The sequence below is a fragment of the Heloderma suspectum genome, chromosome 5 (genome assembly GCF_057233095.1).
Source record: "Heloderma suspectum isolate Gila_16-S chromosome 5, 16-S_ref, whole genome shotgun sequence".
Lineage (NCBI taxonomy): Eukaryota > Metazoa > Chordata > Lepidosauria > Squamata > Helodermatidae > Heloderma > Heloderma suspectum.
Genome location: NC_139462.1, coordinates 24199198 through 24223673, shown reverse-complemented (window position 1 = coordinate 24223673; position 24476 = coordinate 24199198). Strand labels below are relative to the sequence as shown.

Sequence of the window (24476 nt, the reverse complement as noted above, 5' to 3'; positions counted from 1 at the left end):
CTCTCCGCCTATACAACTAAAGCAGGCATGTCACTCGAAAAACAAATAAAGTCCAATGTTGCCTATTTTGAATTATTCCTTGTGGTCTGCAGGACCAAGCCTGTTCTGGCTTCTGGAAGAACAAACCTGGCTCTCAAAACTATCTCTGCCTCTGTTTCCCTTTTAAATAGCCATCCCTTCATCGGGTTAGGTGTTAGCTGGCTGGGGATGATGGGAGATGTCGTCAAACCCTTCTGGAGGGTGCCAGATAGGGGAAGGCTAATCTAACCATAAGAGGAAGCACTCAAGAAGCGTTCATCATCAAGGTGATTGCCTTGAGCAATTTGAAGGAAGCCTTACCCTTTGGGTCAGTCTGACTCAAGCCCAGCTGATGTGCGTTGTTCTTTCCCCATCCATACACAACTCCACTAAGGGACAGGGCAAAAGTATGTGCCCCACCCGCAGCCACCTGAGCCAGTGGGATGCCATCAAGAGCAGAAACTCGCTCTGGTGTCGCTCGGGAGGAGACACCTTTACCAAGCCCCAGTTGGCCATGGGTGTTTTGCCCCCATGAGAAAACTCTGCCATCTTCGTTTGAAGAGGAACAGAAGGAAAGAGGAGAGAGAGAGGAGAGAGAGAAGCTTATTACATTTACGTAACATCCTCGCAAGCCAACAAAACAGGTGCAGTACCTCTTTCATCCCAAGGGCCAAATTCAGTTTTGGAGAAGCACTTGGGGGCCTCATTCCAGTGGTGGTGGGCAGGGCTAAAGGGGTGGGGCCAAAAATACCACCCTATTTGAGCTTAAAGCTCTCTTCCTGCCAGTCACTAAGCCTTAGGGAGGCATTTCAACTCTTTGGAATGGGGATAAACATACATAAAAACCAGGAAACCTCCAAATTATCGGTGGTTAGGGGAAAGGGAATGGGGAAAGGGGCATGGGAACAATGTAGGGCCGGACTAGGAACCCTTGTAGGGCCAGATTTGCCCCCCTGAGATTTCTACACTGTGAGTCATAGAGTCATAGAATAGTAGGGTTGGAATCCTTTCCATGTCAGTTTACCAGGTAAAGTGCCTGTGTTTACCTTCTGTGGACCCTTACAGTTGCAGAAGCTTTCAGGGCCTATTCTAGAGCATTCACACACGGCAATGACCAGACTATTGGGCTTCACCATACACCCATATTCTCCCATGGCTGCATATTGCAGGGCCATGTCAGCAGCAGTGGACAAGCGGTCTTCCGGTGAAACTTGCATATCACGGCTGATTTTCTGGCCGTGGGCCTGATCTTCCAGTTCCTCAGCAAGAAGTTTTGGGGAAGCGCCATGACTCAGTGCATAGGGCGCCGGGTTCAATCCTTGGCATCTCCAGGTTGGGTTGGGAAAGAATCCTGTCTGAAACTCTGGAGACCCACAGCCAGCCCATGTAGACCAGGGATGGTCAGAAGGTACATCTCCTGATGTTTTGGGACTTCAGTCCTCAGAAGCCCCTGCCAGCATGGCCAACAGTCAGGGATGCTGGGAGTTGAGGTGCAAAACATCTGGAGACCTACTTTGTGCCCAGCCCTGGTGTAGACAATGCTGAGCTACAACAAGAAACATCTGGGGAGCCGCACGTTCCCCACCTGCCTTAAAGGAACAGCCACTTGTGCAGGCCCACACGACGACTGCAATGGTTGCGCCAGTGTAGAAAACCAGCCCCTTTAAATAGGGGTGGGAAATGTTTGGCCCTCCAGATGTTGAACAACAACTTCCATTATCCCTTACCATTGGCCAGGCTGGGTTGGGCATATGGGAATTGGAATCGAACATCTGGAGGGTCACACATTACCCAGCCCTTCTTTTAATTGATCCATATAACAGAGCAAAGTTTTTTTGCAGCAAAAAGAAAACCTGAAAGCACTTATTACCTTCTGCCAGTGCTACTGAGTGGTAGTGTCCACAAGCAATCTGTATTATTTTGTATTTAGATAAAATAACTATTTTCCTAAAAAAACAAAGAATAAGCGAACATTAACGATTTTACAATGGGGAAATATCCATTAGAATTCCAAATACAGAATAATTTTATCAAAGAAATGTTCTTAGGGTTGCACCTTTATTGTGCTTCGTTGTTTAGAACAAGGATCGGGCATTTCACAGGTAAAAAGGAAAAAAAAGATTCGATCAATTGGCCAGTTCAATAATGGGTCGAGTGTTTTTAGTGCATTAACAACAAAAATATACTTTAATCATTAGCAGGCTTGATAAATATGCCCATTACAAAAATAATTAACTGTTATAGCAAAGCAATTAATTTTTTAAAAATGTAACAAATTATTGCATAAGTTATGCAAAGTTTCTATAAAGGTGAATGATTCACTGAATAATTCTACTCTTTGGCTTTTGTCCTAGAACACAAAGACCAGCCTACAGTAACTTTTTAAAAAGGGAATTCAAAGGCAGAGTAATAGCAACTATTTTAAAAGGTCAGTTTTTAAAAGCAGCTGTGCTAAATAGGCAAAGGGGCGGGGGGACACCAAATACAAGAAAGTGTGTGTGGGGGGAAGAAGGCAACTGAAGAGCTATTGAAAAATTGAATTTTATAAATTAGCAAACATGTCCTTGTAAAACAGGAGCACAGAACCTCTTCCAACCCAAGGGTGGAATTCCATTTCAGGGAAGTGGAAAATTTTTGTTACCTTGGCCTTGCCCCTTTTGCCTTCAGCTCCAGCCACCAGTGGAATGTGGCCCTTGAGAGCTTCTCTGAAATGGAATCCGCCCTCGAGTTGAAAGAGGTTCAACACCCCTGCTCCACTGGATTCTGCACTGATGGCCTAAACGGTCCCTAACAGCTCCTCTATGATTCTACCTGTTCAGAACTCTGAAGGCTCCCTAACTTCCAGGAGATGGTCTGAAATGCAACTCACAGGGATGCAGCTGCACAGAGTTCTTTCCTTCCATTTTACTTCATCAATCTTGCTGCAGCTAATCTTCCCAAGGGCAGTTGAGGAGGACAAGAGGGAAAATTAGCTGCAGGACAGATATCATTTTCTCAGTGCAGCTAATTGCTCCACAAGTTAGCTGCAACAAGAGGCAACTGCTGATAAAGGACAGGAGGAAATATTCCAGCCAGCTAGCACCTCTCCTGTCTCAGATTATGATCCCAGAGTGGCTCTTCTGAAGTACCTTGCCTGCAAAACAGGTACAGGCAGTAGCTCAGCTGTAGAGCACATATGTTGCATGCAGAAGACCCCATGCACAATCCCTGGCTCCACCAGGTAGGGCTGGAAAGCCCTGGATCAGTGGAGGCCGGTGGCTCCGATTTTGGTGGGGCTGTGCATCTGCTCTGGGTTTCGGCCAGAGCCAACCAGAACTCTAAAAGAGCTATCCAAGGTCCTGAGCCTGTTTGGGAGACAGGGTTCAGCACTTGGGATAGCTCCTTTAGAGGTCTGGCTGGTTCTGACCGAAACCCAGAGCGGATTCACAGCCCCAGTGACATTGGCGCCACCAGCCTTCACTGCCTTGGATGTTGGGCTGCTTGCTGGATGGTAAATATAACCCAGGACTAAGACAGAGAAAGACCACTTTCCAAAGCCACCAACAGAGAGAATAGCTGGGAGGGAATTTGGATTCTCATTTCCCCAGTACTCTTATGTGCTACACAACTCTAGCTTAACCATTGGGGTTAGCTGCCACTTACTTTGGAACGAATTTGTTTTTAAATTCTCCAGTACCCAGCTGCCCAAAAGCACCAGCTCCCCATGAAAAAACCTTTCCATTGTTGCATAGGGCCAATGAGTGTTCTTTCCCACAGCTTACGTGGACAACAGTCTGTGTTTCCAGTGCTTGGATTTGTTCTTTTGGAGAAGAGGGAGACAAAGAAAAAGGACATTCATTTGCATACCTGTATGGTAATCAGAAGTACATATTTATATACCCCATGTTTGCTGCTACACAGTGTGGAAATTAATACAGGATTTGGTTGCCCATTAAGAATCTCAGATTCCTTTTTTTTTTTTTTTTAAGAAAAAATACCCATGTTTCTAGCCCTCATGATTCTGGACATGCAACTGCTGTGAAAGAAGGTTGAACCATCTAGCCAAGTAACGGATATTTTCTTCAGTCCTTAGGTTCATGCACTCCCCCTCTCCATGAAAACCATGGTTTGATCCTGGTTTATTTTAACTAACCAGAATAGTGGTTTGCTCTAACACTGGTTAGTTAAAATAAACCAGAATCAAACCATGGATGCCAAGGAGAGGGGAGTGCATGAACCCAAAGACTGGGAAAAGTAGCTACCAGTTACCTTAGCACAGAAGTGGACGCATTTGATCTCTTCATGCACATAAAAGAGAAGAAGTGGAGAGCAGCAAGCCCAAAGCACATTCGCGTAACCCAGTTGCTTCTGTACTCAGATGTGCCTATAAGGGAATGTTATAAGAGAGCTTTGGCTATTGGGCGGTATAGAAATGTAATAAATAAATACATGTTTAGACAGAAGAAAAGTTGTATGCATATTTAGACAGAAAAAAGTCCTACAATTCCCAGCATTCCCCAGCCAGGCTGTTTGGGGAATGCTGGGAGTTGTGGGACTTTTTTCTGTTTAAACAAGCATAGGGTTATACCTTATGTGGTTTAGGAACATGGAGGGGTTCGAGAGAATCTCTCTTTTCCCTACCCTCCTTCTTCTTCAGAGGAAGTAACAAACAAAAAGACAGAAGGGGGGGGGGGAATACACAATGCCTTGAAAGGTCTACACTTGTTCTAGTCCTCTTTCTAATGGCAAGGCTGGATTTACGGCCCCAATCCACAGCTGCTTATATTCAGTAGCAGGTTTGCATGCGCTTGGCTGCATGATTGTATCTCCATGTGCTCACCCATGGAACAGATTGGTGCCAGGCTGTGGGGCTAGGGAAGGCGGAACAAGTATAGAAGGGAGGGAAATACAAAAAGTTGAAATTAATACCTTTAACTTGGGGGGGGGGGAGACACAGGGAGTAAGGAACAAGTTGACCTGTGTTACGTTATCTCTGTAAGTGCACCCGATTTAGTTTATTGCAGCATGAGCTGTTTTAAAGCAGTGCCATTATCGGTTTTGCATACACACACACAGGTTTTACACTGATAATACGAGTATAATACTTTTCAGGAATGTTTTGCTGAAAAGTGTTGACGTTGCGATGGGTACTTAAGTAGAGCGAGCCTTCATTACCCTCACAAATCGGCCACGCTAGTCTTCCCCCTCCCACAGTTCAATTTTGGACAAGAGCCCGGAAAAAAATTCAAGGAAATCGAAAGATCTGGGAAGACAACGATCGACACAGCTCTAAACGGAGGGGAAAGGAAACCGAAAGTCTTTAAGGAGTGACTCATGTTTGGAGGCTGATAACAGCTACAGGCGGAAACTGAAACTTAAACAGCGGGAGGAACCCCCATGCATGCTTAGACAGAATAAAATCCTACAGCTCCCAGAGTTGTAGGTCTTTTTTCTGGCTAAACTACCATAGGAGTGCGCCCCTAAGATCTCATCCCTGCCCCCATTCTCTACATTTCGATTGGAGCAAACAGCCGTTCGATGTCCTGTGTTCTAATTCCCCTTCCCAGAACCTCCAACACTACACCTTATCCATCCCCTCATCTCTCCGGGGGACCTCTGCAAGCCTTTACCTATTTATATACTGTGCTGTCGTTATGGGCTCCCATCTCCATTCGCATCTGTGTGTGGGTATGAGAGAGAGAGACTATGATAACAACCCGACGCACATTTACTCGAGAGGTCCCCACCCCATTGAATACAGTGGGGCTTCCTCCAGAGCAGGCACGGGCAGGATTGAGGAACGCCTTGCGCATTTTCGGCAGTGACCTTCAGACCAGTGGCAGGCGGGAGGGAGATCGCCAGACTTTCGGACTTCAACTCCCAGAAGCTCCTGCCAGCATGGCCAATGGTCAGAAATGCTGGGAGTTGAGAAGTCCAAACATCTACAGATCTACTTTCTGCCCCTCCCTGCTTTAGATGTTTGGCTTTTGGGAGGGGAGAGGTGCGCTTCCAGAATCTAAATTGGAAAAGGGGGAGACGGTCCTTGGGTTACTGGGGCGGGGGGAGCTAGGTAAGAAGAGGATGTCCCAATCCCAAATTGGGGCGCGTCGGAGGCGTCCTTCTCTGACCTCTTTGCCAAGAAGTATTACTTTTCGGGGAGGGGATCCGTTAACTTGGCCCTGTACGCATATCTTAAGATCTGCCTCTGCTCCCCCACACACTTACACACACCCTTTAATCCTGGGGGGGGGGGGGAAACCCGGGTCTCCAGACTTGCATGGGACATTTGGGATTGCGGAGGATGGAGAAGAACCCGCCCAGCGCAGCAGTGGAGGCTGGTGGCTCCGATGCCAGTGGGGCTCCGCGTCCACGCTAGGCTTCGGTCAGAACTCCAGCGGAGCTATCCGAGGTACTGTTCGCAGCAATAAAATCGAGTTGGACCCAGCCTCAAGTGTGGCTCTCCTCTTTGGGGCAAACTGGACGAGCGTCCAGGGGACGAAACTAGCAATTTGTGCAACAGTACTGAGCCCATTTTGGGGACAGGGTTCAGCACCTTGGATCGCTCCTCTACAGTTCTGACGGAAGCCCAGAGCGGATCCACAGCCCCACAGACATCGGAGCCAGCACCCTTCCGCCGCTCGCTCAGCCTACCCGGCACGTAGCAGCGCCGCCGTCCCGGGGGGAGCCGCCTGCCCAGCTGCCCCTGGCCGTTGTCCCCGCAAGAAGCCACGCTGCCGTCGGCGTGAAGCAGCAGCGTGTGCCGCTCCCCGCAAGCCACCAGCACCACCTCTTGGCCCGACGTTTTGGGGCCCGGACGAAAAGGGACCGGCTCCGAGGCGCCTTCTTCGCCCAGCCCGAGCTGGCCGGCCCAGCCGGCCCCCCAACAGTACAGCATGCTCCGGCTTTCTGGCAAGGCGCCTCGATCTTTCCTTCTCTACCAGCTAAATCCCAGCAAACGGTCCCTCTTCCTTCCAAGTGGGCATCAAGGAGGTAACCCCGCCCCCTCCAGCCGGCCCCGCCCACAAAGGGTCGCCAAGCCTTCCTCCGAGAAGCAGCGACGCAGCTACTCCGCTTTTGACCCTGGATGAAGTGGGTCCCCCCCCCCTTTTATACAGCTACCCGGTATTATTTCAGTAGTGAAGCGCACAGCTAACCTTTTTTTCTTCTCCCCCGCCCCTCAGCCCTTATCAAGCAGTTGTACCCAAGAAGCTTTACAACTGCGTCTTCATTCCTGATACCCTAGAGCAGCGGTCCCCAACCTTTTTGGCACCAGGGACCGGTTTCATGGAAGACCATTTTTCCACGGACCCGGGGTCCGGGGGATGGTTTCGGGATGCTTCAAGTAATAGGCTAGGTAAATCTTTACTTATCTTTGCAGTAATAGGCTACATAAAGATTTACGTAGCCTATTACTTGAAGAACGGGGACGCAAATGGCGTCCGCGAAGTCCGCCAGCAGCTGGAGCCGGCCAGCAGCTCTGCGGACTAGCCGCAGAGCGGAGCCAGTCAGGGCCAGTGAGGATTCCAGGTGGGAGGGACGGATCACCTCCCCCTCTCCGGATCCCCGCGGACCCAAGGTAAGGGGGTTTCGCACACCCCTACATTCATCTCCTGCTGTACAGCCGGGTTCCTAACAGGCCACAGACCAATACCGGTCTGTGGCCCAGGGGTTGGGGACCCCTGCCTTAGAGGATAAATAAGACAACATTCCCACCCCACCCCCCAAAAACCTCGATTTCCCAGCCCTTTTTTTTAAAAAAAAGAAATATTCTGAGCATGTGCAGTTTCGCATATTAAAACACACTTAAATCATAGCATCATCACCTCAGGAATAAAATGGAATTGCTATTGCTTCCCTCATGCTAAACCCATTTAGAGGGCAATCTTATGCATGTTTAGGCAGAAAAAAAGCCTACAACAGCCAGCATGCCCCAGCCAGTGCTGGGAGTTGTAGACCTTTGCGTAGGACTGCACCCTTACTTGAGAATGAGCACCCAAAGGTACATCAAAGGTAGGCATGGCTGGGCACCTGCCAAGGGCCCACTCCCCAGCAGGGGCCCACTGACAAGAATCCCCCTGGAGCTGCTCTCCCTCTTCAGCATTGCAGCCGACTCGTTCACCGGCCTCTCCCTCTGGCCCAGACATCAGTGGTGAAAAGGAGGGGCAGGAGGTGCCACGGCCGACTTGCTCGCTGGCTCTCTGCCTGTCAAGCAAGCAAGGGGTGGCAACGATTAGAAAGAGGATGAGGAGCAATAGCAACTGGTGAGAACAGCGGTGAGAAGGTGGGATCACTGAGGGAGGAGCCTGACCTACTGAGGGCGCCTGGCCCACGGGCCCTCAAAAACCCGGAGCTGGCACTGTGAGCACTATTTTCTTGTAGGAAAAGGCAATGTATTTTTAAAGTAAAAATAATAAAAGGAACATCTGTATTGTTTATTTATTGCATTTCTATACTGCCCAATAGCAGAAGCTCTCTGGGCGGTTCACAACAGTTAAAACCACAAAATACAACAAAAAATACATTATAAAAGTTTGAAACAGTCGTGTAAAAAAGTAAAAGCCAAAATAAAACCTAGCATCAAATCAAAAATTAAGAATACCATAATGGATTTTAAACAACAGAAACTGAAAGATTAAAATGCCTGGGAGAATAAAAAGGTCTTCACCTGGGATGTACAGATTTTGTTAAATGTGTTCTATCTGTGTTTCGTGAATTGTCAAGTGTCTTCGTTCCATCATCCGCTATTTTTGTGAACCTCCCAGAGAGCTTCAGCTATTGGGCATAGTGCTGTGTCGAAAATTTCTCCTACATTTTTTTCGACCATTCTCATTCAAATTGATAGAAGAGAAACTGCTTTTGAAAATAAATTAAACGGTGAAGAAATTTCAGAGAAATTCTCATGGGCTGGGTTGGGATTCTTGGGCTTACCTTACTTAGGAGGTGGTCGAGGAGTGAGCACAAGTGTCCTGTTTTTCATTGTACGATTGTCTCTCTGGCCGCCTGTAGCCTCCTCAGCTTCCTACACTTCAAGCTCAGTTTAAGGCACCATGAAGTAATTCTTCCCACAGGGCTTTTTCAGATCAGGACGTGCAGGCAACCTGGGAGGCTAGTTGTGATTAGGTAAGCTCAAGAACACCACAGACATAAATTATAAAACATCTGGAATAATGCAGAACAATGGAAGCCTCTTTCATGAGGGGAGAAAATTTTTAGGAAATGGGAAGACAGATTTTGGCAGAGCACTAGCTCCACCTCATCCCTGGAGGCAGACATGACACTCCCCCACCTGTATAGTGGTGGATGCAAACTGGGCCCCAGCCTGCCAAGACAGTTGATGCTATCGCAGCACAAAAAAACGCAAAACACTTACCAAAAAAGAAAGGTGTCCTACAAGCCCTGCCAATGGGGAGCCCTACCTGGGAGAAACCATTGAGAATTTATCCCCCCGCCCCTGGAGAAATTCAGTGATATTGCCTCCCAAATTTCTCTGCTCACAAATAAAGTGGAGAATTTCAAGAGGCCATTTGTGCACAGCTCTAATTGGGCGGTATAGAAATGAAATAAATACAATATTGACAGAATCGAGTGGAGATTTTTTTTACCAGAATTTTGTTCTACTTGCACTAATGTGCATTAGCGCTAATTTCCCCCAAAAGTGAAAATCCAATCTGCAACTTTGTGGAATCTGTGTCACTCAGAAAAAGCTGGTCCGCTGTGGAACTCACAGGTCAGATTCATAGAAATCCAAACTCATCTGAATCCATTGCAGATCTCTGACATCCCTGTTGGCTATAAAATATTTTTTTTAGATAATAAGAAAAAAAGATGCTGTGGTGAGCAGCCGCCATAGTCTCGGTGGGGCCTGGCCTGCCCATGCCAGCCCACATGCTGACTCCAAGCCTGTTTGCTGCTGCCCCCCTCGCCTGCCACTCCACGTGTGGTCATTTGGGGGCGTGGTGGGGCTTTGGAGTCCTGGACTTTGGCCCCAAAGTGCAGCCATAGCTGCACCACTGTCAGGTGGGGCTCCTACCTTTATTCATTTAAAATTATTTTTAGGCCGCCTTTAAGGGTGGAACCTTTTCATTTCTGCATGATAAGCTTCCCCCATCACTGCATCCATCCCCTTAGGGCCCTTCAGATGTTTTGCAAAGCAGAAGAGAAAATATTCTCCGGTGCTTGAAAAAACATTTATTATGCCCAGTATTACTGGGCATAATAAATGGTTCTTCAGGCATCGGAGAATATGTTCTCTTCTGTTTTGGGACACAGAAGTGCCTTCCCCTGTTGCTGTTTCTTTCAGAAGTTTTGGCCTACAATTCCCATCATCCCTTACCAATGACTTTGGTGGCTAGAGCTGATGGGAGTTGCAGGCCAAAACATCTGGAGGGTGACACGTAGCCCAACCCTGCCTGGGGGGTGTGTGGAAACTTTCCCTGCTGAATTTTGGCTTGTCACACAGCTGTTAAAAGCACAGCAGCAGGGAGGTGAAAGAAGATAATTAAAGACTGGCAGCTAGCCATCCTTGGTTCTTGTTACCTGCCAGGCATCCTGTACTTATTAAAACTATGCAGCAAGCAAAAGTTCAACAGTCTCCTATCACTGCAGCTTGGTGCAGGGGCAAGTAACACCTGTTGAGTTTCTGCCTGTTATACAGCTGTTAAAGGCAAAGAAGCCTGGCCAACTTTTGTTGTTGTTGTTGTTAAAGAGGCAAGGTGGTGTTTTTTGCTTCCAGGCCACACCCAACCAGTTTTCAGGGTCACCACTGCAGCTATATCAATTTAAACACACATTCAAGATAGGCCTTTTAACTCCTGCTCCAAGAATTAGTGTGAGAAACATACAGGAGGATGCCCTGACTTTGAAGAAGAAGTAGAGTTGAGCTGAAAGATAAGGGAAGAATCTGCCTTTTACCAAGTCAGACCATCTCCACCGGGCAGGGGCCAACAGAAAGTAGATTCAGACCTACTGGTAAATTTCTGGGTGATTGGCAGTAAGTCACCAAGGGTTTCTGACTCCCAATTGTTTAAGAATACCAATATCAAAAAGGCTCCCTTCCACCTCCCATTAGAATCCCTGATCTGTAGTAACTGAAGTATCTATCACAAACTGGCAAAAAGCAGTGCAAGCTTTCAAGTTCTCCAGAACTCTTCCGCTCAAAAGCTTGCATGCTTTTGTGGCATTTTGGTTAGTCCTAATACAGGCATCACCAAGCTGTGGATTTGTTTTTTGTTTTAGCTTAAAGCTCTTAGCTGCAATAGACTAACAGGGCTACTCCTGCGGAAACAAGAAAACCATAGAATCCCATTACTCCAGTAGAGGGCAATGCACACGCAGAGTATTCCTACACTGTCTGCAATAATTGTGCAGGAGAGGAAACCATTTGTGCATTCAAATGCAGGTCACTGAATGGTGAGAGACCAGATTGCCTGAGCCTCAGGACCACTCTGGTTAGAAATTTAACGCAGGCTAAACTACCCAGTGCTGGCTCTCAGCTTTTGAGGTCCCTTGGGCAAGACACCCCCAACGGGCTCCCTCCCTTAGTGAGCCTGCCTTCTCATGGCCATTGTCACCAGCTGCTATGGCTCCTCATCCTCTTTCTCATCGCTGCTGCCATTTGCTTGCTTGACAGGCAGAGAGCCAGTGAGCAAGTAGGCTGTGGCATCTCCTCCTCCTCCCCACCTCCATTATCTGGGGCCAGAGTGAGAGGCAGGTGAACAAGCAGGTTTCAGTGGTGAAGAGAAGCAGCAGCTCCAGGGTGCTCTTGTCAGTGGGGCCCTGCTGGAGTGGGGCCCTTGGCAGGTACCCAGCCCTACCTAACCGTGATGCTGGGTCTGAGTCCAGATGACATGGTCTCCTAGTTAGGACCCTCCCTTGTTTTCTTATAGCTTCTTCTGACTTTTCCCTTAACACAGAAAATATTTTAAGGAGAAAAAGATGAAACAACCTCACAATGCCTTCTGATTCCTAGTTCTAGCAACCCTACCTCTAGAAGCAATGAAAGAATGTTGAGCTTCCATTTTTGAAAATATAAAATCCAGCTGTTACCCAGATCTTTTCCATCCTTAGGTGAAATGTAAAAGTTCCTCGGTAGATGGAAAACAAAAGCAGAGAGGAACTAGGCAGTCTCTGTATTAACAAAGTTGGGATAATTTTATATGGTGTACTACAGCCTTCTCCAACCTGGCTCCCTCAAGGTGTGTTGGACAACAACTCCCATAATCCTTCAGCCAGCTGGAGGATTTTTGTAGTTAAAAAAAAAAGTCAATAGAAGCCAAATTTGGTGGTTTTACCTAGTAAAGCTGGAGTGGATATACCCTTGGAGAATAAATTCCCAGCTTCAGGTGACATAAAATCCTCTTAATCCAGTAGATGGAGAGGGGGCCGAGTTTTTAGCTGGAGTTGGCTGAAATAGTTTCTCTCTTTGGAATCAGATGGCTGTGTTCCTGCTCTTGGAATGTATTTCTTTCTGCTATGGTCTCTAAGGCACTATTGCCTTCTCATCCTAACTATTAAATCATAACATAAGAAGATCCCTGCTGGATCAGACCAAAGGTCCATCTAGTCCAGCATTCTGTTCACACCATGGCCCACCAGCTTCCCACAGGAAACCCACAAGCACGACATGAATACAACAGCACCCTCCCACCCATGTTCCCCAGCAACCATGTGTGCATAGGCATTCTGCCTCTGATACTGGAGGCAGGATATTGCCATCAGGACTAGCAGCCATTGATAGCCTTTTCCTCCAGGAATTTGTCCAATGTGTAGTGGCGAGAGTGACGGACTGGGAGCCGGGAGATCCGGGTTCTAGTCCCCACTCGGCCATGGAAGCTCACTGGGTGGCTTTGGGCCAGTCACAGACTCTCAGCCCAACCCACCTCACAGGGTTGTGTTGTGAGGATACAACGGAGAGGAGGAGGATAATGTGAGCCGCCTTGGGTTCCTTGCAAGAGGAAAGAAGGCGGGGTATAAATGCAATAATAAATAAATAATAATAATAAATAATATCTCCCTGAGAAATAATAAATCAGTGAGTTTGATTTCAGAGAAACTGGCGAGGAGTCTGATTTGAACTGAAACAGTGTCCTATATGCCTATATGTGTCCTATATATGTATAGAGCCTAACATAGCCTAACATAATGGGCAGGTTTTAGTAGACTTCTCGCACACCTTAATTGGTACCAAGCAAGTACAGCCACAGCTGTTTGGCCTGTGTGAGCTGATTTCATCCTTTGAGATTAGGATGTTCTTCTCTCCTGTGAGAAGCAATAGAGAAGCCCTCCTTCTCCTGAGAAGGGCGTGTGTTTCCATGACAGGCTGTGATGCCTATAGGAGAGAAACTTATAAAACCCAGCAGGCTGGTTTTGCTCTTTGGACTTGCTCCAAGGGGGAAAACATGCACTACCAGCCTGGGGAAATCTGTTGGTCCGTGGGGTGGCGTCTCGTGTACTGTGGGGATCCCCGTACACATCCAGCTGTGACAGAGGACTGCTCTGAACTGCTGAAGGGATGTGTGAGCTATCTTTTCATATTATTTCTGAAGTCTGAATCCGCCCCCCATGAGTAGCCACGGATGTAGACGAAACACACTCTGAGTGGTGGGTTAAGAACAGACTTTATTTGAGATATAACAAGCTTACATCTTGAGGTGAGTTGGATGAGGTCAGCATCCCTTGTAGGAGGAACTAGGAAAAAGGAATAGGGGGAGGAGACAAGGAAGAAGGCAATATGATCTCCCAGAGATCCCCTCCCACCTGACTCAGGTACATATTAACCCTTCAAGTTCAGGTTAAGTGACTCATGGCCCGAGTCCCTCCAACACCCCTTCTGTAGGGCAATGGGTCACTGCACTAATCCCATGCCCATCAGGTGGCGCTGGTGCATTTCCTCCGGCAGAGGCTTCGTCAGCACATCTGCCACCATTTCTTCAGTCGGGCAATAATCAATCACCTCTTGCTCTAGGAAGTCTCTTATCAGGTGATGAATAGCAGCTTAACAATGGCCCTTTGATACTGCTGAGTATCCGGCAGTGGGTCGTCATCTTGCCCCTTCAGGTGATCTGTGGCATGGGAGTCTTGACCCCCTTCACCTCTGCTATTCCGAACTCTAGCAGCATCTCCTCGATCTTCTGTCTTCAACTAAGGAGGAAGCTCCCATCACCCCCCTTCTCAACCTGTATACTCAGATTGTGTGCTATTGGACCCAGGTCCTTGATTTCAAAGTTCTGCTTCGGTCTGAGCATAATTTCTGTGCCATCGCTTTCCCACTCATAGCACAGGACCAAATCATCCACATATACCAGTATGTATGCCCCTCTGCCCCCCTTCTGCCTGGTATAGAGGCAGGAGTCTTTCCCTTTGATGAAACCTAGATTTACTAGGACTCACTTAATTTCTCTCAGTACCACCACTGTCACAGGCAAGTTTGGTGGGAACCTGGGAGAGGGCCTTCTCAGTGGCTGCCCCATGGCTGTGGAATGCCCTTCCCAAGGAGACTAGGATGGCTCCCTCCTTGATGTGTTTCCAGAGGCAGGCTAAAACATTCTTGTTCCAGCAGGTCTTTGGGACATAGTTGGAACCTGGGAGTAAGCTTCTAAAATGCTGTTTTAATGTTTTAATATAATTTTAATTGTATTGTTGTTTAATTTATATTTTAAGTTTTTGTATATTTTCATATGTTTTAATTGTATATGTTTTAATGTTTGTAAGCTGCCTTGTGCCCCAATACTGGGAAAAAGGCAGGGTATAAATAATAATAATAATAATAATTATTATTATTATTATTATTATTATTATTTTCTCATTCCGGGCCGGCCTGCTTAAGTCCGTAAATGCTTTTGTGCAGTTTGCACACTTTCCTTGCCCCTTCTGGATCTACAAACCCTGGTGATTGCACCATTTACAGGTCCGTATTGGCCCTAGGAGCGTAATCAAGTCACCTGCAGTGTTAGAGGGGCCTAGAGATCCATAATGCTTGCTTAGGTTCATTATTGGTGCAATTTCCTTGCTAGTAAGCCTCTGAGCATGTGAAGATGAGTCAAAGGGCCGACAGCATGACCTAGCACATTCCATACTAAGGAGCGAGATTGTTATCAAGCACTTTGCCTGAGAAGCAAAGTTTGTTTACAGGTGGCTGGGCTGAGAACCAAACGCTGTTAGTCTGTGCTGGGAATGAACACTAGGGGGCGCTTGCTGTTGTTATGCTGCCTCATTGCTGACATGTATGGTATAAAATCCATTTTACCCCATGGCTCGTGGTTCAGAGAAGCTGTCTGATCCAACTGTTGGGTATGCCTGCGTGCTGTAAGTTACTCAATAAAGTACTCCTTTATCAGTAAACCTGGATCTGATTTATCACTATCTCTAAATTAAGAGGTCGAAGCCCACTGCAGGGAAAAGACAAGTACTTCCTCTATTTCACTGTACAGGAATGCTGTTTTAATGTCTAGATGCCTAACTTGCATCTCCCTGCTGGCTGCTGTGTTCAGCATTGCTGTGATGGTGGTGTACTTTACCAGTGGGGCAAACGTTTCATCGTAGTGCTCCCCATATTTTTTAGAGTGTCCCTTTGCTACTAACCTGGCTTTGTAGCATTCTGCTTCACTGTCGGTGTTGCGCTTCACTTTGAAGGTCCAGTTGCAGCTGATTGCCTTGCAATTGGGGAGAAGGTCAGTCAGGGTCCAGGTCCCATTTTGGTGTAATGAGTCCACCTCTTTGTGTGCTGCCTTCCTCCACCTGTCTGCCTCATCCTTGGGCAAGGAGGCAATGTCTTCCCAACTCGCTGGCTCTTGGATCTGCTGTGCTCTGTCTGCAAAATAATAGTCCCTGTACCTGGCTGGTGGCATGCCTTTGGTGGCCCTCTCCAACCTCCTGGGTTCCTGCTGCTCTGCTGCGTTCAGCGTGGGCTCCCCAGTGTCACCAACCTCACTGTTGGGATTAGGTGTGTCGGCTGCCCATTCATCTTCCTCGGGCGCTATGGGCTCCCCTTCTCCACTCCCAGGTGTGCTCAGGTTCACCTCTATCAGCTCCATAGTCCTGGGCCTCGCAGTCTCATTGAACTACATCGGTTGGCTATGATGCTGCAGTCTTGGGGAAGAGGAATTCTGTAGCCTTTCTGGTGGGGACTGTATCCTGCCAGGACCCCTGTGATGGCTCTGTCAGCCAGCTTGGTCCTTTTCTGTTCTGGAATGTGACCATAGGCCTTACACCCAAACACTTTCAGATGGCCCACCTTCGGCCTGGCTCTGTGCCACAGTTCGAAAGGTGTTTTGCTAGTGGCCCTGGTTGACAGCCTGTTCTTTATGTAGGCTGCCGTAGACACTGCCTCTCCCCAGAATTTGAATGGTAGATTTGCATCTGATAGCATGCTTCTTACCATGTCTATGAGTGATCTGTTGCGCCTCTCAGCCATGCCATTCTGTTCTGGCGAGTAGCTGACCATCTTTTGGTGTGCGATGCCTTGGGCCCGGAAGCACGCTGCCATCTCTCTTCCGATGTACTCTCCTCCATTGTTGGTAACAATGGTGCCCACTGTCTTGCAGAATTTGTTCTTGGTTGCTGCAATAAACTCCTTCATCTTGCTCAGTACTTGGTCCTTACACTTGATGATGTACACTGTTGTGAACCTGAAATAATCATCAATGAAGAGGAGGAAGTACTTCCCCCCTCTAGGGGTTATTGTCTCCATCGGTCCACAGAGGTTGGAATGGATGAGCTCCAGTGGTTCTCTAGCTGTCCTCTCGCTTGCCTTGGGCAGTGGGGCTTGCGTGGACTTGGTCTTGATGCAGCACACACAGCTTATCCTTGATGTGCACGCTGGGATCTGTAAGTCTGCAGTCAGTTCCTTGGTCACCAACTCCTTCACTGCCTCGTATTGCCCCTGCAGTGGGCGTTGAACGCTTAGTTTAGAGTTGCCAAGACACTGATAAATCAGACTCAAAGGTTTACTTACAAGGAGACTTTATTGGGTAACTTACAGCACACAGGCGTACCCAATGGTTGGATCAGACAGCTTTTCTGAACCACGAGCCACTGGGTACAATGTAGGGATGTACAAAAGTCACTTACCTTTTCAACGGGGTGATTCTCCGCACCTCCCTCCAAAATCCTAATCCGGCCAGCTCCGCTCTGCGGAGATTCCGCAGAGCCGCCAGCCGGGGCCGCCCGCAGCCAGACATCTGGCTGCTAGGCAGCCTTCCGGGGGAAAAAAAACAGCATACGCAAATGGTGGTGACTATGGCGGCCGCCATTTGCATTCCCTTTTTTTCACTGTTTTAGCCTACGTAAATATTTACGTAAGCTATAACGGCGAAAAAAGGGGAACGCAAATAGCGTAGTGGGTGCTATTTGCGTTCCTTCCCCCCCCCCCCGCTGTTTTAGTCTACGTAAATATTTATGTAAGCTATTACGGCGAAAAAAAGGGGAATGCAAATAGCGCCCACTACGCTATTTGTGTTCCCTTTTTTTTCGCCGTAATAGCTTACGTAAATATTTACGTAGGCTAAAACAGCGGAAAAAAGGGAATGCAAATGGCAGCCACCGTAGCCGCCACCATTTGCGTACACTGTTTTGTTTTTTTAGCTTGCCGTGATAGGCTACGTAGATACTTACGTAGCCTATCACGGCAGCCTGGCTGGACGCAAATGGCAGCCGCAACAGCTGGCCGAGAGACCAGCTGCCGCCGCCGGAACATCCGCCCCAGGTAAGCTTTGTCCTGGGGGGGATTCTGCAGGGGGGAGTGGGGTGTGTGGTCTGCCCTCTTGGCCTCTTCTCTGCTGCCAGCAATCTCATACATAGAGTTCCTCACTGTGACATTGCCCCACAACCTTTCTTCTCTGGAGGTTTGGCATTCATCCCCTTGTATTGGTCCCAGGAGCGTAGCCAAGTCATTTATAGTGTCAGAGGGGCCTAGAGATCCATAATGCTTGCTTAAGTTCATTATTGGTGCAATTCCCTTGTTAGTAAGCCTCTGAGCACATGCAGTTGAGTCAAAAGGCTGATAACAGCCTTCTCAGAGCGTTCCTTACTAATGAGTGAGGGTGTTATCAAGCACTCTGCCCGGGAAGTGAAGTTTGTTTACAGGTGGCTGTGCCTGAGAACCAAACACTTCTAGCCTATGCTGGGAATGAACGCTAGGGGTGCTTGCTACTATTATGCTGCCTCATTGCTGACATGTATGGTATAAGACCCATTGTACCCCATGGCTCGTGGTTCAGAGAAGCTGTCTGATCCAACCATTGGTTGGATCAGTATGTACTACTGTATCAGTATTACAGTATGTGCTGTAAGTTACTCAATAAAGTCTCCTTGTAAGTAAACCATTGAATCTGATTTATCACTATCTTGGCACCTCTAACCTAAGAGTTCAACACCCTCGGCCGGGGCGACGCAACCCTTCGAAAAGTAGGTCAAATCCATTTGCGGTAAGCTTTCTTACTGAGAACAAGCTCCCCTCTAGGTCCAGCACAAACAAGACGTCCATTAGCTTTGTTCTCCCGCCATGAGGTGCTATGCAATCTATGGTGCCTTCTCCTATTCCAGCTGCTTTTATCTGTTTCCCATTAGCCAGGCAAACATAACCCTGCTTTTGGTGATCCAGTTCCTCGAAGAACTCCCTCTGGCTAGTCATGTGGGTGCTAGCTCCAGAGTCCAGCACCCAAACGAGGTTGTGCCTCTGAGCTTTGCTTACTCTGAGGTAAACAGACCTGCAGGAATGGGGCCCTTGTGGCTCGCAGTTTACTCTGCCTTGCCCTTTGTTGCTCTTTGGCGCCCTCTTGTGGCCATTTTTGGGATAGTCTCCCTTGAAATGTGTTTTGGCTCCACACCTGTAGAGTTCTTTTGTCTTTGCCTTAAGGGCTTGTTCTGATTCCCTCGGGGCCTTTGTTTCTGGCCTCGCCTTTGTCCTCTTACATGAGGCGTAGGCCATATTTTCCATCCTGCAACTCCGCTCACTAATCAGCCTAGCCTTTACATAGTCCAATTTTAGCTCTGCTTCGGGGCGCACTTCCAAGGCTGTTATGGCAGGTTCATAGGCTGCACAAAATAATGGCCACGACATCCTCCTCTGGGGTCTCTGAGCCAATGGCCCGCAGCTCCTCAACTACTTGCAAGACTGCATTTATATGGTCTGGCAAGCTGGCCCCTTTCTCGAGCCTAATTTTAAATAGCTTCCTCTTCAAGAAGAGCTTTGTACTTATGCTGGTAGGCTGGTACACTGTCCGCAGAGCCTCCCACATTTGCTTAGCTGTTTTCTCATTTCTGATGTGGAACAACTGGTCATTTTGGACTGATAGAGCAATTGTTGCCCTTTCTTTTCTGTCCCTTTTGTCCCAGTCCTGAGGGTTTTCTGTGGGGAGAGCCAATTCCAGAACCTCCCACAAGTCCAGTTTCACTGGCACCATTTCCATCTTGAACTTCCATATCTGGTAGTTCCTGGTGCCTAGTTTTTCCATGTCTGCATGTACATTTCCTTCAGCCATCATTCCACCCGCCGAGATTTTTCTCCCTTGTCTATCTGATGGGCAGTACTCACAGGTTTCTGGGTGATTCCTTGCAAAAGCCTTTTTTCTTCTTTATTGGCTGCTGGGCCACATAACCTGAAGTACGAATCAGCCCCCCATCAGTAGCCACAGATGTAGACGAAACACACTCGAGTGGTGGGTTAAGAACAGACTTTACCTGAGATATAACAAGCTTACATCTTGAGGTAAGTTGGCTGAGGTCAGCATCCCTTGTAGGAAGAACTAGGAAAAAGGAACAGGAGAGTAGGGGGAGGAGACAAGGAAGAAGGCAATATGATCTCCCAGAGATCCCCTCCCACCTGACTCAGGTACATATTAACCCTTCAAGTTCAGGTTAAGTGACTCATGGCCTGAGTCCCTCCAACACTTTCTGCCTCCATTTATCATCTGTGTATATTCAATAGACTCTTAAACTGATCCATTTGTGACTTTGTCTCACTTTGGCACCCACGAATCTAGTTTGGGACTTAAGTCACTCAGGATCCCAAAATCTATACACTCCCTATCCACTTTCCCTAGATGAGGCATAATTTTGTACACCTCTATCATGTCTCCCCTTACTTGCCTCTTTTCTAAGCTAAACAGTCCCAGATATTGCAACCTTTCCTCCAAGGGGAGTTGCCCCAGCTCCTTTTTAATTTTAGTTGCCCTTTCCTGCTGTACTTTTTCAACTCTACAATATCCTTTTTGTGGTGCAGTGACCAGAATTGCACGCAGTATTCCAAGTGTGGTCCTTTAGCTCTGTCCCTGGAACTTTTCACTGCTTGGGAAGTAAGGAGTAACAATATTAATGACTTTTAATAGGCATATATAGTTTAATAGGCATATATAGTTCTATTGCAAGTTCAACCAGTATGCTCCACTGATGCTGCATAGCATGCAGGTGTTGCCAAAGTTCAATTCAGTGTAATTAGATGGGCCTTCTTGTGGTAAGGAGTTATTTGGCAAATTTATTCCCTTATAATTTTGCGGGCACGTTGCCACAAATAATGTGGTGTTTTCTCTCATTTTTTCCCCCTGAGCAGATGATAAATCAGGTTCATTAGTGTATAATAAGGATTTAGGTATTCTGTTCAACTCTCCCGTCTAGGAAACCTGTATGTTAAATGTCAAAGCCACACTTCCATGCTTGCATGCTTTGGTGTGTCCTTCGATTCTCAGTTTCAAATGCACAATCCTGTCCTGACCCTTGATGACCTGAAAGATGCAAAGGAAGCAAGGACTGTTTCACACATACTGTTTTTCCCACAGAGAAAACACTTCTGTGTAAGATCCTATATATCAGCCTTCCCCAACCCGGTACCCTCCAGATGACTTGGGCTATACCCCCATCAGCCCCAGCCAATATGGGTGATGGGTGAGGATGATGGGAGTTGTAGTTCAAAGCATATGGAAGGCACCAGGTTGGGGAAGGATGCTATATATAGGAAACTCATTCTCAGAGCATGGATCCTGATGTAACCTAAATGGCAGCATCTATGCACAACAGGGAGTTATCGACTTGGGGAAACCCCAGGGTTTGCAGAAGTACAGACATCCTTTAGAAAAGAAAATCATAAGGAGAAAGAAAAATCCAAGAGAGCCCAATGAGGACAGAGCATGCTTAGTGATGGTGTGTGTGTGTGTGTGTGTGTGTGTGTTTGAGGAAAAGGGGAATGGAATGGAGTCTCCTGAAAGAAATCATGGCTGACTGGCACCCTGAAATCGGACCACTCCATACTGCAACATTTGTACAGATTCTGCATGCAAATTATACATGGAGCATATGGCTCCAATACGTTTTCAACTACATTGGCTCTCAATGAATTCCCGAGCTCAATTCAAAGTGCTGTTTATTATTGTTGTTATTATTATTAATTTCATTTATATACCACCCAATAGCCACAGCTGTCTGGGCAGTTCACACAATTCCAAACCATAAAATACAAGATCATAAAACATAGTATAAAATTTTTAACATACAAAATTTAAAACAATTGAAACAGCTAAACAATTTCAATAATACTAGACTTGATCAAGACAGACATAAATGCCCCATCATATGCCATTAAATGCCTGGGAGTAGAGGATACTCTTAACCTGGCACCAAAAGATGACAGTGTTGGCACTAGGCAGGCCTCTGTGGGAGATTGTTCCAGAATCAGGGTGCCACCACTGAGAAGGCCCTCTGCCTTGTTGCCACTTTCTGAGCCTCCCTCAGAAGAGGCACTCAGAGGAAGCCATCTGATGTTGATCAAAGGGTCTGGGTAGGTTCATGACCTTTATAACTTTTATTTTCCCGCTTAATTTGATTTGATTGCTGTTTTTTCTATTCTCTACTTGACCACAATACAATTAATCAATAATAAAACAATGTTGTGCTTTTATTGTATTTTATCTTTTAACGTTGTTCACCACTTTGGAGAAGGGGGTTCAACTGAAAACAAGTTTATAAGTAGACATTAACAAGAAGGTATATTTAGCTTTATATATATTCACTGTATGCATGCAAGGAAACCCCAGCTGATAGAACAGCCTTCCACAACCTGGTGCCTTCCAGATGTGTAGGACTACAACTCCCATAATCCCCAGGCAGCACATCTGGAAGGTACTTGCAATGTAGTCTTCCCTGTGTACATTGCACACATATGTGTGTGATCTTTACATTATGATTTACGGCCAGTCTACACATTACCTTACCTGTTCTCTGGCTCATTCCTTCTGGAAGCTCCTCTCACCCTGATGTAAAGCCTAGCACCAAATACCATGTGAATCCTCCCTAGCACATGGAGGGTTTCCAGGCCAGGGCCAGATGTCTTGTCAGGGCTCCAGAACTGGCAAGGAGATGCTTTGATGGAGATTTTTTGTTGTTGTTGAATTAGATTTCTACTATGAAAGTAAATCTGATCCACATTTTCTGGAATGTTACAGTAAAATTCACAGATAGCTTCATAAAATTGCCATTTGAAACAAACTGCTAAGTTATAAAAAAAAAACTCCCATAAATTTTCACTTGGAAATAGGGATGTGAAATTATGCTGGGCCCTAAAAAACCCATCATGTTGGGCGCTAAAATTAAATGGGCTTTTCCAGTGACCTGAACACTCAAAAAGCAAAATTATCATTTCACTGCTGCTCCCCCTTCCCTCTCAGTCCACAATCCTACTTTCCAAAAAACAAAAAAAGTGTTACCTTGGGGAAGGGGGAAGAGGTAATGGAGAATTCTCTTTTTGACAGGAGATGCCCTGTAAGGCCCCTGTTTGGCTGCAAATGATGCACACAGGGTCATTTCCTACCTGGCTAATTGAGACAAACCCCAACTATTTGATGTAGCTCAACAGTGCCCCCTAGAATGTCTGGTAAGTTAGTACCATGGCAGGAAGGCTAAGTAGGTCAGATCTGATCTTTTGTTCTCCAATAAACATTTGCATGACCCACCTGGTTGGAACTGGCCAGGTCTTTTATAATTCAAATGTATAATTCAAATCTTCAGGGATTCATAGATCCCTGGAGAAGGTAGTCCAGCAGTAATGAATTAAATTATTTGCTGACTAGGCCACTAGCAGCAGAAATGGAGGGTATCACACTATTAGACAATACAACAGTAAGTCTCCACAAAAAGGCTGTTTTGTTGTTGTTGTTGTTGTTGTTGTTCAGTCGTTCAGTTGTGTCCGACTCTTCGTGACCCCATGGACCATAGCACGCCAGGCCTTCCTGTCCTGCGCTCTCTCCCGGAGCGTGCTCAAGTTCATATTCATTGCATTGGTGATGCTATCTAGCCATCTCATCCTCTGCCGTCCGCTTTTCCTTTTGCCTTCAGTCTTTCCCAGCATCAGGGTCTTTTCCAGAGAGTTTTCTCTTCGCATTAGGTGGCCAAAATATTGGAGCTTCAGCTTCAGTATCTGTCCTTCCAATGAGCACTCAGGGTTGATTTCCTTTAGGATGGACTGATTTGACCTCCTTGCAGTCCAGGGGACTCGTAAGAGTCTTCTCCAGCACCACAGTTCGAAGTTCACTGTTTTTTACTGATCTCTAATTCCCATAAATATGTGATTTTGCTCTCAGTCTGGATCTTCCTAGCAACATCTGATCAGCAGGCCAATGATGCTCACTTTCAGATCATCTCTCTGCAAGGAACTCTGCATATGCTTTGAAACCCAAGACTCTACTCAAACAGGTAACGTGTAACTAAAAGGAAGTTCTTGCTAAAACCTTCCTCATGCACAAAACTGCACAGTTGCAAAGCTAGCCCTTGTGTTCTTAGGAATTTCACAAGGTTTTTTGTTTGTTTGTTAGAGGCTGTGTTTTCTGGGCTTTGGGACAAGACATTCCAAAGCGCCTATCTTTTTTCCCTAGAGCTGGGCTGTAGGGAGGGGCCCTTGTCAGAATGGCTTAAAACTGCCCAAGCAGCTGGAAAGAACAGGATGTGCAAGGAGATTCAACCAGTCTGGTGGCAGCCTATCATTCTTTGGGGAGGGGGAGCCCTTGTAAAGAAAGGGTCCCCCAGTAGGAAAAGTCATCCCCCTCCCAGATCAGTAACACTAACCAAGCCCCATGATTCCTCTCTGCCACCTGTTACCCCTTCCTTGCGAGGCCTCCCCAATATTGAAGGGAGCTCTTTGCTGCCTATTAGCTCCTTCCTCAAGCCAAGGTTTTCTTGAGCAAGTTGGGAGGGGGGCACCAGCACAGAGGTTAGAAGAGTGGTTAAGGCAGGCTGCACCCCACATTTTGACTTGAGCCAAACAATTGCCTATTTAGGAATCGTATTTCTTTTTAAACACTTGAAGTCTTCCGAAATCTAAGTCGTCTTTCCCTGCAGGAGATGCTAATGGTCCCTGAGACTAGCAGCATAATGCACAGATGTGGCACAGAGCCAGAAGTAAGGCTGTAGTAAGAAGCTGAAAGCAACTGAAGTAATATTGCTCTCATGGGGGCATCAATTGGCTAAGGTAGCAGCATAGTAGCTGATTCAGCAGTGAA

At 46.9% G+C, this 24476-nt stretch overlaps 1 protein-coding gene across 17 annotated transcripts in view; it reads right to left on the bottom strand.

Annotated features, from left to right (window-relative positions):
- The window catches only part of LOC146343707 (putative E3 ubiquitin-protein ligase HERC6), a 45217-nt gene extending 38213 nt beyond the window's left edge, over window positions 1-7004 (bottom strand). For 13 of the 17 annotated variants that reach the window (XR_014791972.1, XR_014791974.1, XR_014791975.1 and 10 more), the window contains exons 1-4: window positions 6649-6978; window positions 3661-3817; window positions 1889-1965; window positions 340-567 (exon numbers count right to left, since the gene is read on the bottom strand). Coding sequence is in view for 13 of the 17 variants with exons in the window: in XM_084855600.1 (XP_084711726.1) it covers window positions 340-567; window positions 1889-1965; window positions 3661-3817; window positions 6649-6892 (706 nt within the window). In the remaining 4 variants the exon portion in view is untranslated. Of the gene's footprint in view, window positions 1-339; window positions 568-1888; window positions 1966-3660; window positions 3963-4266; window positions 4382-5627; window positions 5676-6648 lie in introns of those variants that run through there. The other 4 variants (XM_084855606.1, XM_084855596.1, XM_084855598.1 and 1 more) reach the window with 4 other exon arrangements.
- Window positions 7005-24476: the final 17472 nt, after the last annotated feature.